General features: G+C 49.9%; 1 protein-coding gene across 1 annotated transcript; it reads left to right on the top strand.

Annotated features, from left to right (window-relative positions):
• The first annotated feature begins 8,243 nt into the window (after positions 1–8,243).
• Positions 8,244–12,612, top strand: TMEM125 (transmembrane protein 125). The gene is made up of 3 exons (XM_055586988.1): positions 8,244–9,534; positions 10,834–10,983; positions 11,230–12,612. The coding sequence occupies exon 3, from the start codon at positions 11,372–11,374 to the stop codon at positions 12,029–12,031; it is 660 nt and encodes a 219-aa protein (XP_055442963.1). The 5' UTR covers positions 8,244–9,534; positions 10,834–10,983; positions 11,230–11,371; the 3' UTR covers positions 12,032–12,612.
• Positions 12,613–18,886: the final 6,274 nt, after the last annotated feature.

Below are 18,886 nucleotides of genomic sequence, written 5' to 3'. Positions count from 1 at the left end.
TGTTGCTGCAAACTGCATTATTTCATTCTTTTTTATGATTAAGTAGTATTCTATTGTGTATATATACATACTACATCTTCTTTATCCTTTTGTCTGTGGGCAGACGTTGTTTCCAACGTCTCTATGTTCTGTCTTCCATGTTTCTATACCAGACTGTTGGGTGGCATTGGTTAGGTGGCATTGCTGAGTGGCTGCTGCTGCTGCTGAGACTTCCCTTCACTTTGCCTAAGCTGACTCCATGGGGAGGTTCCCACCCCACTGGTGCCACCTTCTCCTTCACAGGCTCCCTTGAGCCAGTTGACCTCTCACTGATGGAATGGGCCTGGCAGTCACCTCTGCTGGTCACCCAAGTGCCTAGGCATTAGCATATGGACTCTGCTTTTGTTCTGGTTACAGTCTACTGGGGATGCACTCAATGCTGGTGTGACAGCTGTGCCTTTGGGGGCTACCCTCTTTCTGGATCCCACACATCCTTTGGCTCTCTTCCCCCTCATCTGGAGTCTTAGCATCAGTGCTGGCCAGACTGGGTGAGCTGCTCAGCTGAGACACCTCTGCCATCCTCGTCTCCCAACACTGAAGACACTGCCCTGTAGGAGCTCATACATCAGTGTCTGCCTCTCCCTACTGCTTCATTTGCTTGTTTTACAAATTAACATTAGGTTTTATTAGAGTCTCAGGCAGCGTGGGGATGGGGCAAGAGATACACTGCAGCATTCCTAGGAACTTCTATATTCATTGAACCTGGTCTTGTGAGAAGACATACAAACATATGGCAATTAATGGAAATGCAACCCTAGAGGCATAAAAATATTTCAGTAACATGGAGTTGCTAGAAAAACATATTTGAGAAAGATGGAAAAACCTGAGGGTCACTCTTGCAGAGTCAGAGAGAGGAAGATTGCCATTAAGGATGGAATCATCAAAGAAACCAAATGTTGCTTTAGAACAAAGGGAAAGGATGGGCTTCTCAGAATCCCTGTTGTTATTCTCAAAATTAAAAAACCAGTGTGATTAAGGAATAGTTGACCTCCTACATATTGCCCACTCAAGGAATACATTTATTTTTGGTGATTAAAAACCTGTTTTCTAAAAGGTTTTTCTGTAGGAAAATATGAGGATTTGCTGAATTTAACCTCCCACTTTCCCTCAAAGATAATATTTATTATTTTGCTCTCCTATTAAAATTCATCTAAGCAATGCTTAGTCATACTTTATTGCTTCAGTTTACTACTTGCCATGTTTAATTTTTAACCAATTTACAAGAATGAGATTTAAATTATTTGTATTTGTCTCTTATAATGTAGGATTAAATATTTTAAAATTATTACTCCCAAAATCATAAAAGTTGCATTATATTAGATATTTATAGTCATTATTGCTTATCAATTATTAATAAATATCAATATTTCATAGCAAGTACTATGCTATTGAAAATATTTGCAGGTGTTTGAGAGTAGTGACTGGTTTTAAGCCTAGAATAGTTTTCTAGTCTGATTTTTTTTTTCCTCTTTTCAACAGTCCCTTCCTTTTCGAGAATGAAATTCCCTCACCTTATTTAGAAAATTGTGGATCATCAATTGTTTTGGTTATTTATTGTTATATCTAAAGCTACACCAAAACTTTGCAGCTTAAAGCAACAGCTTTATTTTGTTTATCACTTTATGGGTCAGAAGTTCAAGAAGGACTTCCCTTGATTATCTTATCTCTGCTCTAAGTGGTATCAGCTAGGAAAGGTGACTGAGGCTGGAATATGGCTCTCTTACATGGCTGGCAAGTGTTTGTACAGTAAGTCCCCTTCATATAGACAAGTTCCATTCTGAGAGCAGGTTCATAAGTCCGATTTGTTTGTAAGTCCTACAAAGTTAGCCTAGGTATCCAACTAACACAATCAACTATCCAGTACTGTACTTTAATAGGTTTATAGTAGTTTTCACACAAATAATACAGAAAAAAAATTAAACATTTTTAATCTACAATAGTGGAGGTGATGGAATTCCAGTTGAACTATTTCAAATCCTAAAAGATGATGCTGTGAAAGTGCTGCACTCAATATGCCAACAAATGTGGAAAACTCACCAGTGGCCACAGGACTGGAAAAGGTCAGTTTTCATTCCAATCCCAAAGAAAGACAATGCCAAAGAATGCACAAACTACCCCACAATTGCAGTCATCTCACACGCTAGCAAAGTAATGCTCAAAATTCTCCAAGCCAGGCTTCAACAATACATGGACTGTGAAATTTCAGATGTTCAAGCTGGTTTTAGAAAAGGCAGAGGAACCAGAGATCAAACTGCCAACATCCATTGGATCATCAAAAAAGCAAGACAGTTTCAGAAAAACATCTATTTCTGCTTTATTGACTATGCCAAAGCCTTTGACTGTGTGGATCACAATAAACTGTGGAAAATTCTGAAAGAGATGGGAATACCAGACCACCTGACCTGCCTCTTGAGAAATCTGTATGCAGGTCAGGAAGCAACAGTTAGAACTGGACATGGAACAACAGACTGGTTCCAAATAGGAAAAGGAGTACGTCAAGGCTGTATATTGTCACCCTGCTTATTTAACTTCTATGCAGAGTACATCATGAGAAACACTAGGCTGAATGAAGCACAAGCTAGAATCAAGATTGCTGGGAGAAATATCAATCACCTCAGATATGCAGATGACACCACACTTATGGCAGAAAATGAAGAAGAAAGAGCCTCTTGATGAAAGTGAAAGAGGAGAGTGAAAAAGTTGGCTTAAAGCTCAACATTCAGAAAACAAAGATTATGGCATCCGGTCCCATCACTTCATGGCAAATAGATGGGGAAATAGTGGAAACAGTAGCTGACTTCATTTTGGGGAGCTCCAAAATCACTGCAAATGGTGACTGCAGCCATGAAATTAAAAGACACTTGGTCCTTGGAAGAAAAGCTATGACCTACCTAGATAGCATATTGAAAAGCAGAGACATTACTTTGCCAACAAAGGTCCATCTAGTCAAGGCTATGGCTTTTCTAGTAGTCATGTATGGATGTGAGAGTTGGACTGTGAAGAAAGCTGAGTGCCAAAGAATTGATGCTTTTGAACTGTGGTGTTGGAGAAGACTCTTTAGAGTCCCTTGGACTGCAAGGAGATCCAACCAGTCCATCCTAAAGGACATCAGTCCTGAGTGTTCATTGGAAGAATTGATGTTGAAGCTGAAACTCCAATACTTTGGCCACCTGATGTGAAGAGCTGACTTATTTGAAAAGACCCCTGATGCTGGGAAAGATTGGAGGTGGGAGGAGAAGGGGATGACAGAGGATGAGATGGTTGGATGGCATCACTGACTCAGTGGACATGAGTTTGGGTAAACTCTGGGAGGGTGATGGACAGGGAGGCCTGGCGTGCTGCAGTCCATGGGGTTGCAAAGAGTCAGACACGACTGAGCGACTGAACTGAATTGAATCTACAATACCTTGAAAAGTACAATAGTACAGTATAACAGCTGGCATACAGAGGCTGGCATTGAGTCAATAGGCAAGAAGAGTTACTGACTGGAGGAGGGAGAGGCGGTGGGTGATAATAAAGCTGAAGGATGGTCAGCAATAGGAGACAGAGGACAAACTGCACTTTCACTCACGTGTGACGTTGATGGCACAGGTTGGTTCCTTGCTGAAACCAAATGCGCATTTGCATCTTTGAAAGTTTGCAGCTTGACTTTGGCATGTAGAGGACTAACTATGTTGTCTGTCAGCCCCAAGCTCATTTGGGAAACTCAAGGACCTCTACGCTGAAATGTGTGGACCTTCTCATAATGGAGGCTGGTTTCAACACCTAAGAAATGTACATTTTATTTCTTTTTAGTCCTGGGCTTGGAAACTGGCAATATTATAACTTCTTCCATGTTGTTGATCAAAGTGGTCAAAGTGGCCAAAGACCCACTCAGATCCAAAGAGAGGAGGCACAGACTCTCCACTGCTTCTTACAAAGTGTAACAAGCCGTTACCAACCAGCAGGTCCAAACAAGTGTGGAAGGGGGATTGGGGAGCCTGGGAATATCTGCATGTTCAGCTTGGACCCCCAACATTCACTGTTCAGGATCTGGAGTGAGAGATGAGAGAGGAGGCATTTCAGGGTTGAACATGAATGAACCCCAAGGGTTCTGGGGCTCATTCTCCCTGAGCTCTGTTGGGGTGAGCTTCCTTAGGCCTTGGAGGTTCTGGGGCCTGCTTATGCTCAGGGCATGTCTGAGATGCCATCAGACTCCCCACAGCTGAGCAAAACTGGGGAGCAGATTCTCAAGGAAGGAAATGTGCTGTGTGCCAGGCAGCAGGAAGGGCTAGCATCGTTGATCACCTATGATGACCAGTCACGTAAAAGAATCTGTATTTATTGCTCATCTAGTATACGTCACATGGTGGGATTTGGCAGGGGCAGCATGTGTAGACTAGTATTGCTAATGTATTAAAATGTATGCCCTAATGTATTAAACGTAGTGAAATTGGGACCATGAGATTATAGTTATGAACAGAGAACTTATGGGTGCACTTCTTTGTTCACAAAAAACAGAAACCAACTCTACCCAGTTTAAGCAAAAAGGAGAGTTTATTGTCTAGCCCTGGGGGTGTGTCATGGAATCTCAGGGCTGAAATACAATCAGGTCTTGAGAAGGACCTGAACTAAGACCTGGGACGTAGCTAAAATCACCCCCTCTCTTATTCTCGGCTCTCTGCAGACCAGCCTCCTACTGCCAGTTCAGCTGGCAGAAAGGAACCCTTAGCATCCTGTGAGTACATGCCATAAAGCTGACATGGAGTCTCTAGTCTGACTTCAAATTGCCAAAGGAGACTGTTTGGCTTCCCAGGTGGCAGTAGTGGTAAAGAGCCCACCTGCCAGTGCAGGAGACGCAGGAGACTAGTGTTTGATCCCTGGGCTGCGAAGATCCCCTGGAGGAGGACTGGCAACCTACTCCAGTATTCTTGCCTGGAGAATCCCATGGACAGAGGAGCCTGGCAGGATACAGTCCATGGGGTTGCAAATGTCCATAGGGTCGCAAAGAATTGGACCCAACTGAAGCGACTTAGCATACACACACAGCTTGAGTCTGGAGTTCACTTCTATCCAATCAACTGTACCCGTAGTGCTGGGTCACAGAATGGAATCCTGGTTACTGGGGTTCATTCCCAGAGTGAAGTTGGTCATTGTGAGCAGGGTAGATACTCCAAAAAATGTCTATCTGGGGCAACTGTCAGTCATGGCATCTGGAGTAAGGGCAGAGGGGATGGAGCCATCAAAGACCTACTGTTGGACCTGTGCTTTGAGCCCCTCATCCTCCCACCGCCTTTCAGGGTAACAGGGACGGGACTGCTTTTGCTCACTGCTGGCTCCAGCACCTACAATCCCTGATACAGAGAAGGGAACAGTAAATGTTTGCTGGATGAATTATATTCTTCATTCTCACCCGCAGCTATTTAGACTAAGTACTATTGTCCGCTTTTGCAGTCTTGCAAATGAAGAGATTGGGACACACGGAGGTTAAGCCATTTTTCTAAGGTTGCACAACTAGAGCTGGGACTGGGACCTTCAAGGTCAATCTAATTTTGAAACCAGAATTTTCTCTACTGTCCATGTGTTTTCTAAACACCTATATTTGCCAGGCCTGTTCTAGGGGCTAGGATCTCTCTACACAAATCTCTCTCTTCATGAAACTTATCTTCTAGTGGGGTAGACAGACAATATTCCAGACAGATAAGAAGAATATATGGCATATTAGACAGCAAAAAGCTAAGGAGAAACATGAGAGAATAAAGGAAATCAGAGAACTAAGGGCAGGGAGGTAGGAAGTATGTGAAAGGCTGTGATTTCTTTTTTTTTTACTTTTTAATTTTGTATTGGAATATAGCCAATTAACAATATTGTGATCGTTTCAAGTGGACAGCAAAGGGACTCAACCAAACATGTACATGTGTCCATTCTCCCCCAAACTCCCCTCCCATCCTGGCTGCCACCTGACATTGAACAGAGGTCCCTGTGCTATATAGTAGGTCCTTGTTGATCATCCACTTTAAATATAACTGTTCATAAGGTTCATAACTCCCTCACTATCCCTTCCCTCCATCTTTTTCCCCTGGCAACCCTAAGTTCCTCCTCTAAGTCTGTGAGTCTATCTGTTTTGTAAATAAGTTATTTGTATCACTTTTTAGATTCCCCATTTAAGGGGTGTCATACAATATTTCTCCTTCTCTGTCTTACTTCCCTCAGTACAACAGTCCCCAGGTGGGAAGGCTGTGCTGTTAGACAGGATAGCAGGGGGGGAAAGCTCCCTGAGAAGGAGCATTTGAGCACCTTCCTGAAGAAAGGTGAGGGAAGGAGCCCAAAGGAGGAAAGTGTTCCAGTCAGAGGGAACAGTCAGTGCAAAGGCTCTGAGCAAGCACAGGCAGAAGAGAGACAGCAGGGGATGAAGTCAGAGAAACTGTTAGAGATGGTGGAAGGACTCTGGCTATTTCTCTGGGTAAGATAGGCCATTGGAGGGGTGACATTGGAGGCAGACCAGTGACATGATCTGCTCGAACCATAACAGTATCACTGCAGCTTACTGGTTGAAGAATAGTCTGAGGTGGGAACTTGGCCCAAGCAGGGAGGCCCAGCTGCAGGGCCTCTGCCTTCTTCTGGGTCCTCCCACTGGCTAAGGGATCAGTTAGGATCTACACCTGCACTCTCTGCCCACTGTCGCCTCCTCCCCCTGCCTTCAGTTACCACCCATCTGAGCTGTCCCAGCGGCCTCTGCTTTGGGCACAGAGTTCAACAGCCCTGCGAGGAGCCTGCCTATCCACCTTAACTCCAAGTTATTCGATAGACCCATAATGAGAACAGAGTGTCACCTGACCAATGTTTTAAACTGAAGAAGCTTTTAGGCTTTGCTCCCTCCGCTCAGAAAAATTCCCTTCAAATCCCCAGAGGCAGCGGGGCAGGGGCTGGGGGGAGGGTGTTGGGCAGGGGGCGAATCTCATGACTTATCCTGTCTAGCTCTATTCAGGACAGCTGGACCATGGGTCTGGCTGGAACTGGCCCCTCCCTGGAGCCAGGAAGAAAAGGAATGTCAGAGGAACAAGAGGAATACACAGCCACTGAGCCCTGCCGGGCCCTTGCTGCATGCCCGCCCCAGGGCAGGAAACTCGGTAACATTTTGCGAAGTAGTAAAACCACATATTTGTCCCAAGGTCCAGCCTGCCTCTTCCCCTTTTACCTTGAAGGGAAGTCATCCAGTAAAATATCTGCAAGCCATACCTGGAAAGCTTTAGACAGATGGCTAGTCTGAGCTGAGGTGCACTGTAAGTATAAAATACACAGACAAAAGATTAAAATAGCTCAATCACTTGTGTAGTAAAATGAAAATATCTGGGGCTTCAATAAAAATTTTAATGTGTTCATTTCACCTGTTTCTTTTTAATTTTTTCACGTGGTTACTAGATAATTTTAAATTACATATGTGGCTTGTGTTATATTTCTACTGGACGATGCTGCTGTATAGTTATGACCAGGCCCCAATGATTTCTACAGACAAAGCAATGGACGGGTCCAGCATAATGACTTTGTGAGCTGATGATGGAAAGAAAATGTTGATTTTGTCTTTCTTGTGTGTTTCATACACACCAGAAGGAAGAGAGAGCAGGAGGTATTACAGGGGGTTCAATCCAGTCTAGAGCCACTTCCAACCAGCCCCCCTCACCCATTATGTGGTGTGTGGTGCCAGATTCGCCCATCAGAAGCAGAGCCCTGCCAAAGTTCTTGTTATACTTCAGAACCCTCTGTGAGTACCTCAAGTAAGTCCAAATGCCTCCCCAGGGCATTCAAGGCTTTGTGCCCCTGAGCCAAACTTGTCTTTCCAGCTTCATCTTACAAGCTCCCTGTGTAAAAACCCCACATCCGGCAGTTCGCACATTCATTCATTCAGCAAGTGTTTACCGATTACTTCCCAGGTGCCAGGCACAGTGCTGGCTGCTGAGGTCACCACGGTTAGCAAAACAGGCACTAAACCTGTACGCACTGGGAACGTGTATTGAGGGGTATTGCCGTTGTTCAGTCACTCAGTCGTGTCTGACTCCTTGTGACCCCATGAACTGCAGCACGCCAGGCTTCCCTGTCCTTCACCATTTCTCAGGGCTTGCTCAAACTCATGTCCATTGCGTCGGTGATGCCATCCAACCATCTCGCCCTCTGTCATCCCCTTCTCCTCCTGCCTTCCGTCTTTCCCAGCATCAGGGTCTTTTCTAGTGAGGGGTGACAGGTTAGTAAATAAGGGCACTCTTAGTACATGCAGTGAGAGCAGTGGCAGGGGAAGCCCCAGGACCATGGGCACCCCAGGGAGGCACCTGAACCAGCCTGGAGGTCAAGGAGAGCTTCCTGGAGGAGGTGACATCTCAGCTGAAGAATTCTAGTTGGTCAGACTGAAGTCGAGGGTGTTGTAAATATCCCAGGGAGAAGGAACTCTGAGTTCAAAAACCAAGCAAAAGGGCAGAGCAATGCAGAGCATGCATAACTGAAAGAAAGGCATTCTGGCTGCAAGGCAGGGGCCAGAGGAAAATGACTGGCCGGTGCTGATGGGTTTTGTGAGCCTGTGAAGGAGAAAGGCATTTATCCCCAAGTGTTTATTCTGCAAGTGTTTTAAGCAAGGAAACCCTTGCTTTCTACCTGAAGAGCCATTACCCACTTCTCCCTGTCCACTCAAACCCTGCCTCCTCAGCGGGACCAAGACTTGGGGCAAAGCTACCTTGGTCAGGCCCTTGAGGCTTAGAAGGAAAGTGGGCAAGGGTCTTGGGGGGGCTCCTGCCTAGGGGAAAGTGACAAGGAAGTGGTGGGGCTGGGTTTGTGGGACAGCTGGTTTTGGAATTTGGGGCAGAGGCAGAATTTGAGTTTGGAGTTAGAATTTGGGGGCTACATTCAGAAACGGGTCAAGTTTGGGGCCAAGGATGAGGTTGCAGTCCAAGACCTAATTCCAGAATTTGGGACTGAGGTTTCAAGCCAGATTTGGGGTTGGAATCTGGGGCTGGGACTGGAATTGGATTTGGAAATGAGGCTGGGGTTAGGATTGGGATTTGAGATTCAGAGTTGGGGCTGAGATGTGAGGTAGGGGCCTCAGTTAGATCCAGGAGTTCTAGGTAGGGTTTAAAACTGCAGCTGGGTTTTGGGGTTGGGTTACAGGCTGGAGTTAAAGCCAAACAGAGGTTGGAGCTGGGGGATGGGCTCAGGCCCAGGCTCTGGGGCAGATGGACAGCATTCCTCCTGCTGTCCAGGTCTAGGAATTGTGTTCGAGCCCTAACAGCAGCAAACAGAAGCCCCTCCCTTCCCTGGAATGCCTCAGCCCTGCAGAAGGAGCAGTGCCACGTCAGCCAATCGGCTCAGGCTCTGCCTTGGAAACACCTGTTGATCCTCCTCCCCCTCCCCCACCTTAGCTCACCTAGACGCAGGTTAGGCAGGTGAAGCACCTCCCCGGAAACAGAGCTGGAATGCCCCACCTGCCCGCCCTGACTGCTCGGGATCGGATCCAACAACTCCAGGCTTCTTGTGAGTGCCCCATGATCCCCTACCCCTGCCAGCCCACCTTCTCCCACTGGCTCTTCCCTTGAGAACCCCCAACCTCGCGTCTGCGGTCCCAGCACAACTGTGCAGCACTTTCAGACCAGAGAAGTCACAGTCCTGGGGAAGCTGGGACTGATTCCAGGGCCCCTCCTCGGCCCCTCCCCCACCTGCAGCTCCCCCTCCTACCTCATGTGCCAGGCAGCCCCTGCTGAGGGATTGGGACAACAGATACCTCATCAGGGGTGTAACGCATGTACAGTCATGAAGTCATGTTCCCAGAATGACCTAGGGCCTGCGTCCTCCATATAAAGCAGTAGTCTTCGTCCTGAATTGGATGAAAGAATGCTGGGTTCTTTTATTCAGAAAGCACACTCTGGGCATCTTTGCAGGCCCTAGAATTCCCACTGAAATTCTGACCTGGAGATTTTTAATGCCCCCTCCCCCCAGATAAAGGTTATTGGCCTCACTTTTCAGATTAGGAGCCTGAGGTCCAAGAGGTGAACTCATGGGGGCTTTTCTGACCTCCTGCAGGGGGGGTCAGACCTCCCTCTCTGACTAACCCGCAGCCCAGCACTCATCACAGCAGCACCCATGCTGGAAACTGGGGCTCCTTGTGGCAGGGCCTGGAATGCTGTACTTTGCCCTGTGGGAGTCACTCTGACTGGCCTCTGGAGGACGTGTTCGATGAGGAACCACTGCAAGATCCCTCGCCCACACACCCACGGTGGAGGGATGCAGTCGGGGGACCAGTCCAGAGCCCTCCTTCCCTTTGTACCACGTTAGAGAAATTGTGGCGTGGGGGGGCGGTGAGAGGAGAAGCGTGGGGGAGGCAGGAAGAGCAGTGATGGAGTTGTGCGGGGACAGAAGCTGAAGTGCAGGAGCAGGGGGATGAGGGCAGGGCTGAGATGGAAAAATGTTCAGAGGTGGCGTCCCCAGGACGTGCCCACGGGAGGAGCACAAAGGAGGAGCAGGTTCGGGTAAGATGACAAGCTTGGGTTGGGACCTGTTGCGTCAGTGGTGCCTATGGGACGTCAAAGTGACGACCATCTTACAGGTCTGGAGCTTGGGAGGGAGCTCTGGGTTTGGCAGAGAGTGGGAATCGGGAGCCAGTAGCTGTGGCTATGAGATTGGATGGGACCTCAAGGGGAAGGAGGGTATTACGGGGTCAGATCCTAACTCACAGAGAAGGAGCCGCAGCCCCAAGAGAGAAGATGCAGGGTCAGGCTGCTGGTTCCAGAAGGGTTAAATCATAAGCCCCCTCCCTCCCCATAACCCTCCCCCCAGGAGCCAGCGGTGACAGCTGAGGCCATGTGAGTCAGATCCTGAATGAGGCTTTATCTGCGAGTCTTCATCCAGTCCCATCATCCACCGTGACACCGGCTCCATCGGCCAGCCGGAATGGGACAGGCAACTGAGACAGCGAGAGCCAGAGAGGTCAGGGGTTGGACAGGGGGTTCCCTAGAGGGCTGGGGGTGTTTTGGGTGGAGGAGCTCTTCTAGGGTCTCTGGAGAGGCATTCCCAAGGGAAAGTGCTAGGGAGGAACTTGGGTGCCTGGGAGGATTGCAGGGGACACACACGGGAGGATTCCCAGGGGACACGGGAGCATCCCCAAGGCTCCCAGGAGAGACCATGAGGGGAAGGTGGGCTGGGGAGATAGCAAGTGTGATTCTTCCCTGGCAGGTGATGGTGACCAGACCCTGGACCCTTCGAGGAATGAGACTCTGGGCCTCTAGCTGCCACGCAGGTGGTGGGGGCTCCAGACCATGACCTGCACCTCTGCCCCCTGACGCTGCCCTCTGCCCTCACTCGTGCCAGATCAGCCATGTCTGAAGGAGAGGCTCAGGCCCCTCGGGGCCGGGGGCTGCCCCCTGATGTGCTGGCGGAGCAGGTGGAGCTGTGGTGGTCCCAGCAGCCGCGGCGCTCGGGGCTCTGCTTCGCTGTGGCCGTGGGCCTCGTGGCGGGCTGTGGGGCGGGTGGCGTGGCCCTGCTGTCCTCCACCAGCAGCCGCTCGGGGGAGTGGCGCCTGGCAGTGGGCACGGTGCTCTGCCTGCTGGCCCTGCTGGTCCTGGTTAAGCAGCTGATGAGCTCTGCCGTGCAGGACATGAACTGCATCCGCCAGCCTCACCACGTGGCCCTGTTGCGCAGCGGAGGAGGTGCGGACGCCCTGGTGGTGCTGCTCAGCGGCCTGGTGCTGCTGGTCACCGGCCTGACGCTGGCCGGGCTGGCTGCCGCCCCTGCCCCGGCCCGGCCGCTGGCTGCCATGCTGTCTGTGGGCATCACCCTGGCTGCCTCTGGGGCGCTCTTGCTGCTGGGCCTACTGCTGTATCAGGTGGCTGTGAGTGGACACTGCCCCCCAACCCGCACGGCCGCCCCTGCCACCCGCAGTGACCGCAGCGACAACGGCAGCGTCTTCAGCATCTCAGGACAGCTGTCGGCCGGTCAGCGTCACGAGACCACGTCCAGCATCGCCAGCCTCATCTGACTGAGCCCTGGCCCTCCTTCCCCCGACCTGCCCTCAGCCTCCAGAGAACTGTGCCCGAGCGTGAGTGAGTGTGTGTGCATAACCTGTGACGAGGAGCCGGCATGCACCCACACGTCACATCCCAAGGAGAGGGCTGCTTCTCCTTGGAGCTCATGGAGCTGTCACGGTCTGCCTGTTGGTGTCCCAAGCCTCTCAGCAGAGTAGGGTCTGGGATCCCTGAAGATTCTTGACCCCTGTTCCTAACACCTCTGAGAGCCAGCTCTGCCTGTAACACCCATCACCTGTTTGCCTAGGAGAGGACGCTGCCCACCCCCGGAGACTGCAAAGTGAGCCCTCTTCATCGAGGAGACTGTGGCGGCAAAGTGGACAGAACACGGGTTCTGGCATGACAGGCCGAGGTGGCAGTGACCCCTCTACCACTCACCAGCCGAGGGCCTTGGGCAAGTGGCTTAACCTCTCTGAGCCCCAGTCTCTGAAGAGAAACAGTCATGGTCATCGATTGCTAGGATCAAACGACATGCTGTGTGGAAGGGCTGGGCCCACGGCAGGTGTGCAATAAAAGTGGTGGCCACTATTACTAACATTGTCTTTAAGCATCTCCCTTAGAGACCATCCCTTCCCCTGGCCCTGCCCCTTCCCGCACAGCCATCCCTCCCAGATGGGACACTTTGTGCCTCTCTCAGGCCGACAGAGGTACCTTGAAGGTGTCCTCAGCTGGGCCTGTGGCTTCTCCTCATAAGTACTAGGAAGCTGGAGAGGGGACGGGTGAGGGGCTGCCCACCCTCAGGAAGGTGGTGGGCCTCTGGTCCCAGGGAGAAGGCGGCGTGGGTGGGGAGGCTGATGGGTCCTCATCTGCTTAGGTGCTGGTTCCACATGAAGCCTGAGTATTTAGGTTTTATTGGCTGGTTTCTCCAGAGGCTGCAGCTCCCAACCCCACCTCTGAAACCAGAACATCCTGGTCTGTGTAATCGCAGCACCGGCTGGCCTGCCTCTGGGTTCCCAGGCATGGGAGGAGTGTTGGATGTCCGCTGGGGCATAAGAGTCTCTTCCTGCTTAAGGTCAGCCCTGAAAGGGCTCTCCCTCTGCAGGTGCAGGGACACTCGTTGCGTGAGCTATTGTTTCATCACTTCCTGCTTCACAAGGTGAAGACCGTGGGATACCCCACTGAGGAAACCAGGAGTGGCGGGGAAGCCGGGCAGACGTGCTGCCTAAGAGGTGTTAAATGTGGAGCTACTGAGGCTCTGACAGGAAAATCGCTTTCAGCTGCCAAGATCAAGGCAGTTTCCTGGAGAAAACGCTGAGCTGATGGATGAGGGGAAGGGTGTTGCCAGCCATGGCAGGGAGCAACGTGAGCAGAGAGAATAGGCAAGTTGAGGAGCACCAGGAATTCCATGGGCATCTCAGACTCCACATATTCAAATGTGAGCCCCTCTCCTCTCTACCTTGAACTAGCTTCCGGTCTCACCCTTCACCCAGCATCCAGGTTAAAGACCTCAGGTGCCAAGGTGCCCCCCGCTTTTGCAGGCTAACATGCAGACTCCCCGACAGGACTGGCCTCCCTCTTCTCAACATACCCATGAGCCAGCCATGGTGCCGCATCAGCCTGACTCCAACATGTTCTCTCCCTTCTCCCAGGCTTCATGGCTCCCTTCCCCTGCCGTGGCACTTTTCAAGACCTTGGGCCCTAAGAAGCCACGTTCTTGGGGAGTCTTTCCTGACCCTCTCCCGCTACACTAGCAAATTACCCCTTTGCTATGGCCAAACCCTCCATTGTAGACACCAGCCTGCAGTTCTTTCTCTGTGAATCTATTCCCTTAACCAGATGGTGATCTCCTTCTGGCAGGGTCTGTGTCCTGCTCATCCATGTGTTCCTAGCCCCCCACACTGGCCCGGCACATAGTAGGGTATGGATGTGTGGACTAAAGACTCAGCTCATTGAGACCTCCTAGAACTGGGAAGGGTGGGAGGTTATACCACTGTCTGCTGTTGGCCCTGAATCTTTCCCTCCTGAGGCCCCACACCATCTGCCCCAGTAACTCATTCTTCCAGGGCTCACAAGAGGGAGCTCTCACTCTCACCCAATTCCTGGCTTATCAGAGAACCACTGAATGCCTCTCCATCCTGTAAAACAGGGGTTACATCCTGGGTTTTTTTCAGCTGAGACGAGATTAGATTCTTTCACAAAATTTCTTTCAAGAAACTAAAGGAAAACAGAAACACAGAAAATTGGGAGGGGGAAGAGTTACGTATGAAAATGTCTGGATGAGCAGTTACCGTAGGTCAGGCCGTGTCAGACTCTCCTGGGAAGGACGCTACACGAGGAGCATGGTTCCTGCCCACAGAGGACCTATTTCAAAGGGCAGTGTAAGTCATCATCTATACACCCAACTATAACACGGGAAGGACGGTAACAGCTGGGCGGAGGCCCAGGCGCGGTGAAAATGCTGATCCTTCCTTATTCACTAAAGCGACCCCACAACCTCCCACTTCCAGCTCGTGTGCTCAAAGCATCTCACTAAACCCCATCTTGGTCTCCATCACCACCAGTTATCTACTGACCACCTCTGCTCTCTCCCTCTCTCTTAAAGCAGTCCATTCTGTCTTATTCCATCTGGTTAAGATTCTGTGACTCATCCTCTCACTCACTCCTTGACAGACTCCTCAACAACTTAGCTGCCTGACCCTTGGTCTCTCCCTCCCAGAAAAAATTCCCTCTGTGAATGAACACTCACAGCAAGTGGCTACTAGAGAAATCTGAAGAGCCAGGCAGCCTGGTGTCACCATGATTCCCCATCACTAATCCCAGCCTGGTCTTAAACTCAGCTCACAAGTTACCCTGTTTCCCAGGCCAGCTCCTGCTCCCACATGGCCCTCAAGGTCCCTCCACTCCCTTCACACCCCAGCATCATTCCATTCGCAGCCCCCAACACTGCTCTCTGCAGACAACTTGGCCTCCCTCATTATGAGAAAATGAGAGTCATGGGGCAGGAAACCTCCACCTTGCTCCCATGAAATTGCTCCTTCTTAACTCCTGCCTGTCAGATGGTCTTGTCAGCCAAGCTGAGGAATTTGGCTTTTGTCCTCAGGACACTGAGAAACCTGGGAAGGTTTTAATTAGGGTGGTACCCTGACCAGAATGGGACGGGGGACTCACCTGGCTGCCCTCTGAAGCCCAGACTGGTCTAAGGAGAAAAAGAGTAAGAAAAAATGACTGAACAGCCCCAGAAGTGCCATCTCAGCTAGGTCCTGAGGGATGGGAAGCAGTTGGCCAAGCTAGGGAGGTTGGGAAGAGAATCCCAGAAAGAAGAAAGAGCAAAAGTACCCAGAGATGAGAGATCTGGCCCTTTGAGGAACCACAGAGATTGTACATGATGGAAACATGGAGCATTAGCGGACAAGAGGCAAGGCCATACCTGAGTGGAGCCCTGGGCCCCTCCCGGGCTTCAGAGTCTCCTTAGCAGGTAGCACAGTTTCTTGAGGTCAAGAGGAACCCAGTGATGGACTGTAAGGAAAACAATGGCCTGGCTGAAATTGTAATTTAGAATTCATTGGAAGAGGCAAAAATGGAGGCAGGGAAAGCCTCTGCCTCTGCTCACAGAGGACTTGTTCCAAAGGGAGCGGAAGTCATTATCTATACACCCGACTATAACATGGGAAGGATGGTATCAGCTGGGTGGAGGCGGAGACTCCAGTGGTAGATAGATGCCATCTCCAGATGACGGTGGAGAAGGCAATGGCACCCCACTCCAGTACTCTTGCCTGGAAAATCCCATGGACGGAGGAGCCTGGTAGGCTGCAGTCCATGCGGTCGCTGGGAGTCAGACACGACTGAGCGACTTCACTTTCACTTTTCACTTTCATGCATTGGAGAAGGAAATGGCAACCCACTCCAGTGTTCTTGCCTGGAGAATTCCAGGGACGGGGGAGCCTGGTGGGCTTCCGTCTCTGGGGTCGCACAGAGTCGGACACGACTGAAGTGACTTAGCAGCAACCAGATGATGGGGCTTGGACAAGGAGGTGTCTGCTGGGACAGTCTTATAGGTTAGGTTCTATGGATGCTCAGAAGGTAGGACTCACAGGTCTTTTTGACTATCTACCTGGAGGAGCTTCTTTAGGACCAGACAGATGTGATGGGTCTACATTGATAGAGAAGAAGTAGGTCTTTAAGTCCCTGAGCAGGAAGGTGGGGAGAGTGGATCAGAGCCCACAATGGAGTGACTGGAGCCCACAGTGGAGTGATTGGGCTCCCGATGCTATTTTGATAGGAGAGAAGGGAGAATGTGGACACAGGTAAGTTTGTGAATTTTATAACAGGAAACTGGCCAACACCCATTCTTTCTGTGAGGCAGCGGTGATGGTGGTTTAGTCACTAAGTCATGTCCTACTCTTATGACCCCATGGACTGTAGACTGCCAGGCTCCTCTGCCCATGGGATTCTCCAGGTAAGAATACTGGAGTGGGTTGCCATTTCCTTCTCCAGGGGATCTTCCCAACCTAGGAATCAAACCCAGGTCTCCTGCATTGCAGGCAGATTGAGACCATTTTAAAGAACTTTTAGGGACAATGAACAAGGAAACAGCAAGGTTGCCAGAGGTTTTGAAAGCCTGGAGAATGTTGGAGAGTGGAGACTTTGAAAGCCCAAAGGAGGCTAGAAAATGGAGGCTTTGAGAGCCCATGGGAAGCTGGAGAATGGGCAGCAACAGAAGCATGGACTGGGCGATGCAGGTAGCGGTGAGGGGGTGGGAAGCAGGGTTCTGCAACAGCATGCAGAGGTTAAGATGCAGGCCTCAGGTTGGAGTGTCACCTGGAGTGTGCAATGGTGACATGATGGGGCAGGCATTGGCAAGAGAGAGGTTAACATAAAGGTCCTGTAATCTAAACAAGTGTCAGGGACAAGGGGAGCTGATAAAGACAGCAGAGAGTGGTCAGGACCTCCTAAAAGCTCCCACTGGCAGCAGGCAAGATGAAGAGAGAGAGAGACTTGCCCCACGTTCCTTCTGGGTCTCTTGGATGCCTGGATCCTAGAAGAATATGTTCCAGAAACCTCCAAATCTGTTCTAGTTCAGGTGGTCCTTCCATCATATCCAGTCACACCCCACAGGAGTCCCCAGGCTCCCCTTGAGGAGCTTCCTCAAGGGACCAGGGAACCAGTCGGGCCTCAGTGTTTGCACACTGACCAGTCTGCCTCCTGGACTGTTGCCCAGGACCTGCCCTGGGCACAGCAGAGAACAGCCTGCTCTGGTCCCCTCCCCGGTCAGGGAGGGGACACACCACTTCTACCCTCCCAGCCTGCTCTCCCAAACCTGGAACTTCTTGGCCCTGATTCACGGGCAAGGGGTGCCAACCCAGGAATGATGGGGGCCAATTCAACTACCAGGAGATTCTTTCTCTGGGTCTGTTTGATCATGACTTAGAGGTGAGATAATAGTGTTATTGCTGAGTGAAGCAGGCAAGTTGTAGTTAACCTGTTTGAGCCTCAACTTCTCAGTCTATCAAGCTGGACTTGCCTGTCCAGCAGGGCTGTTGTAAGGAAGTGCTTACACATCAGTGTTATTATTGTTGCTATCATTATATCCTACAGCATCAGAACTTTTCACCCCCTTTTTTTCCTTTTAATTATGCTGCTGCTGCTAAGTCACTTCAGTTGTGTTCGACTCTGTGCAACCCCATAGATGGCAGCCCACCAGGCTCCTCCATCCATGGGACTTTCCAGGCAAGAGTACTGGAGTGGGTTGCCATTGCCTTCTCCTTTAATTATGACAGTATGATAACACATTTATGGGAAACAGAAAATACAGAACAAAATTACATATAGTTCTACTATATATTAGAATTATTTTTAAGTGTATAAATTAAGATGTTTAGTTGCAGTTTCAATATCAAACTCTCAAAAATTAATAGAATGAATGGACAGAAAAGTAGAAGGATATGCTGCTGCTGCTAAGTCGCTTCAGTCGTGTCTGACTCCAGCAACCCCATGGTCAGCAGCCCACCAGGCTCCCCCGTCCCTGGGATCCTCCAGGCAAGAACACTGGAGTGGGTTGCCATTTCCTTCTCCAATGCATGAAAGTGAAAAGTGAAAGTGAAGCTGATCAGTCGTGTTCGACTCCTAGTGACCCCATGGACTGCAGCCTACCAGGCTCCTCTGTCCATGCGATTTGCCAGGCAAGAGTACTGGAGTGGGGTGCCATTGCCTTCTCCAAGAAGGATATAGTAGACATGAAAAGCACTGTGAACCAATTCAATACAATTAAAACAGCAGAATACAGATTCTATTCAAGTTTCCATAGACTATAAACCAAGAGACATTGGAATATATCCAGGAATGTAAAGTGAAAGTGAAGTCACTCAGTCGTGTCTGACTCTTTGTGACCCTATGGACTGTAGCCTACCAGGCTTCTCTGTCCATGGAATTTTCCAGGCAAGAGTACCAGAGTGGGTTGCCTTTTCCTTCTCCAGGGGATCTTCCCAACCCAGGGATCAAACCCAGGTTTCCCGCATTGCAGGCAGACGCTTTACCACAAGTCACAAATATTTCATGGTCTAAAGGTAGTGAAATTGTACTGAGTCAGTTCTCTTTATCACTGTGGAATTATGTTAGAAATCAATAGCAAAAGGTATTTGAAAACAACCCACGTATTTTTAAGTGCAATGTGACATTTACCAAGAGAGAGCATCAGAACATCTAATTCTAGTCTTTTGCAGCTTTGAACTAGATCTTCTGACCTGAGTCCTGGGAAACAGACATGTTCAAATCCCAGTCTAGAGAGAATGAGGAGGAAGGAGGCATGGCAAGCTCCTTCTTCAGGATGATCTGTCATGGGGAGAGATTGCCCTGGTGGTGCCCCTACAGAT

The sequence above is a fragment of the Bubalus kerabau genome, chromosome 6, assembly GCF_029407905.1.
Source record: "Bubalus kerabau isolate K-KA32 ecotype Philippines breed swamp buffalo chromosome 6, PCC_UOA_SB_1v2, whole genome shotgun sequence".
Taxonomy (NCBI): domain Eukaryota; kingdom Metazoa; phylum Chordata; class Mammalia; order Artiodactyla; family Bovidae; genus Bubalus; species Bubalus kerabau.
Note: the sequence above shows the minus strand (reverse complement) of the source record. Positions and strands in the feature narration are given on the sequence as shown.

Coding starts and splice junctions, on each gene's coding strand:
- TMEM125 (XM_055586988.1), top strand. CDS start 11,372: ATGTCTGAAGGAGAGGCTCAGGCCCCTCGGGGCCGGGGGCTGCCCCCT.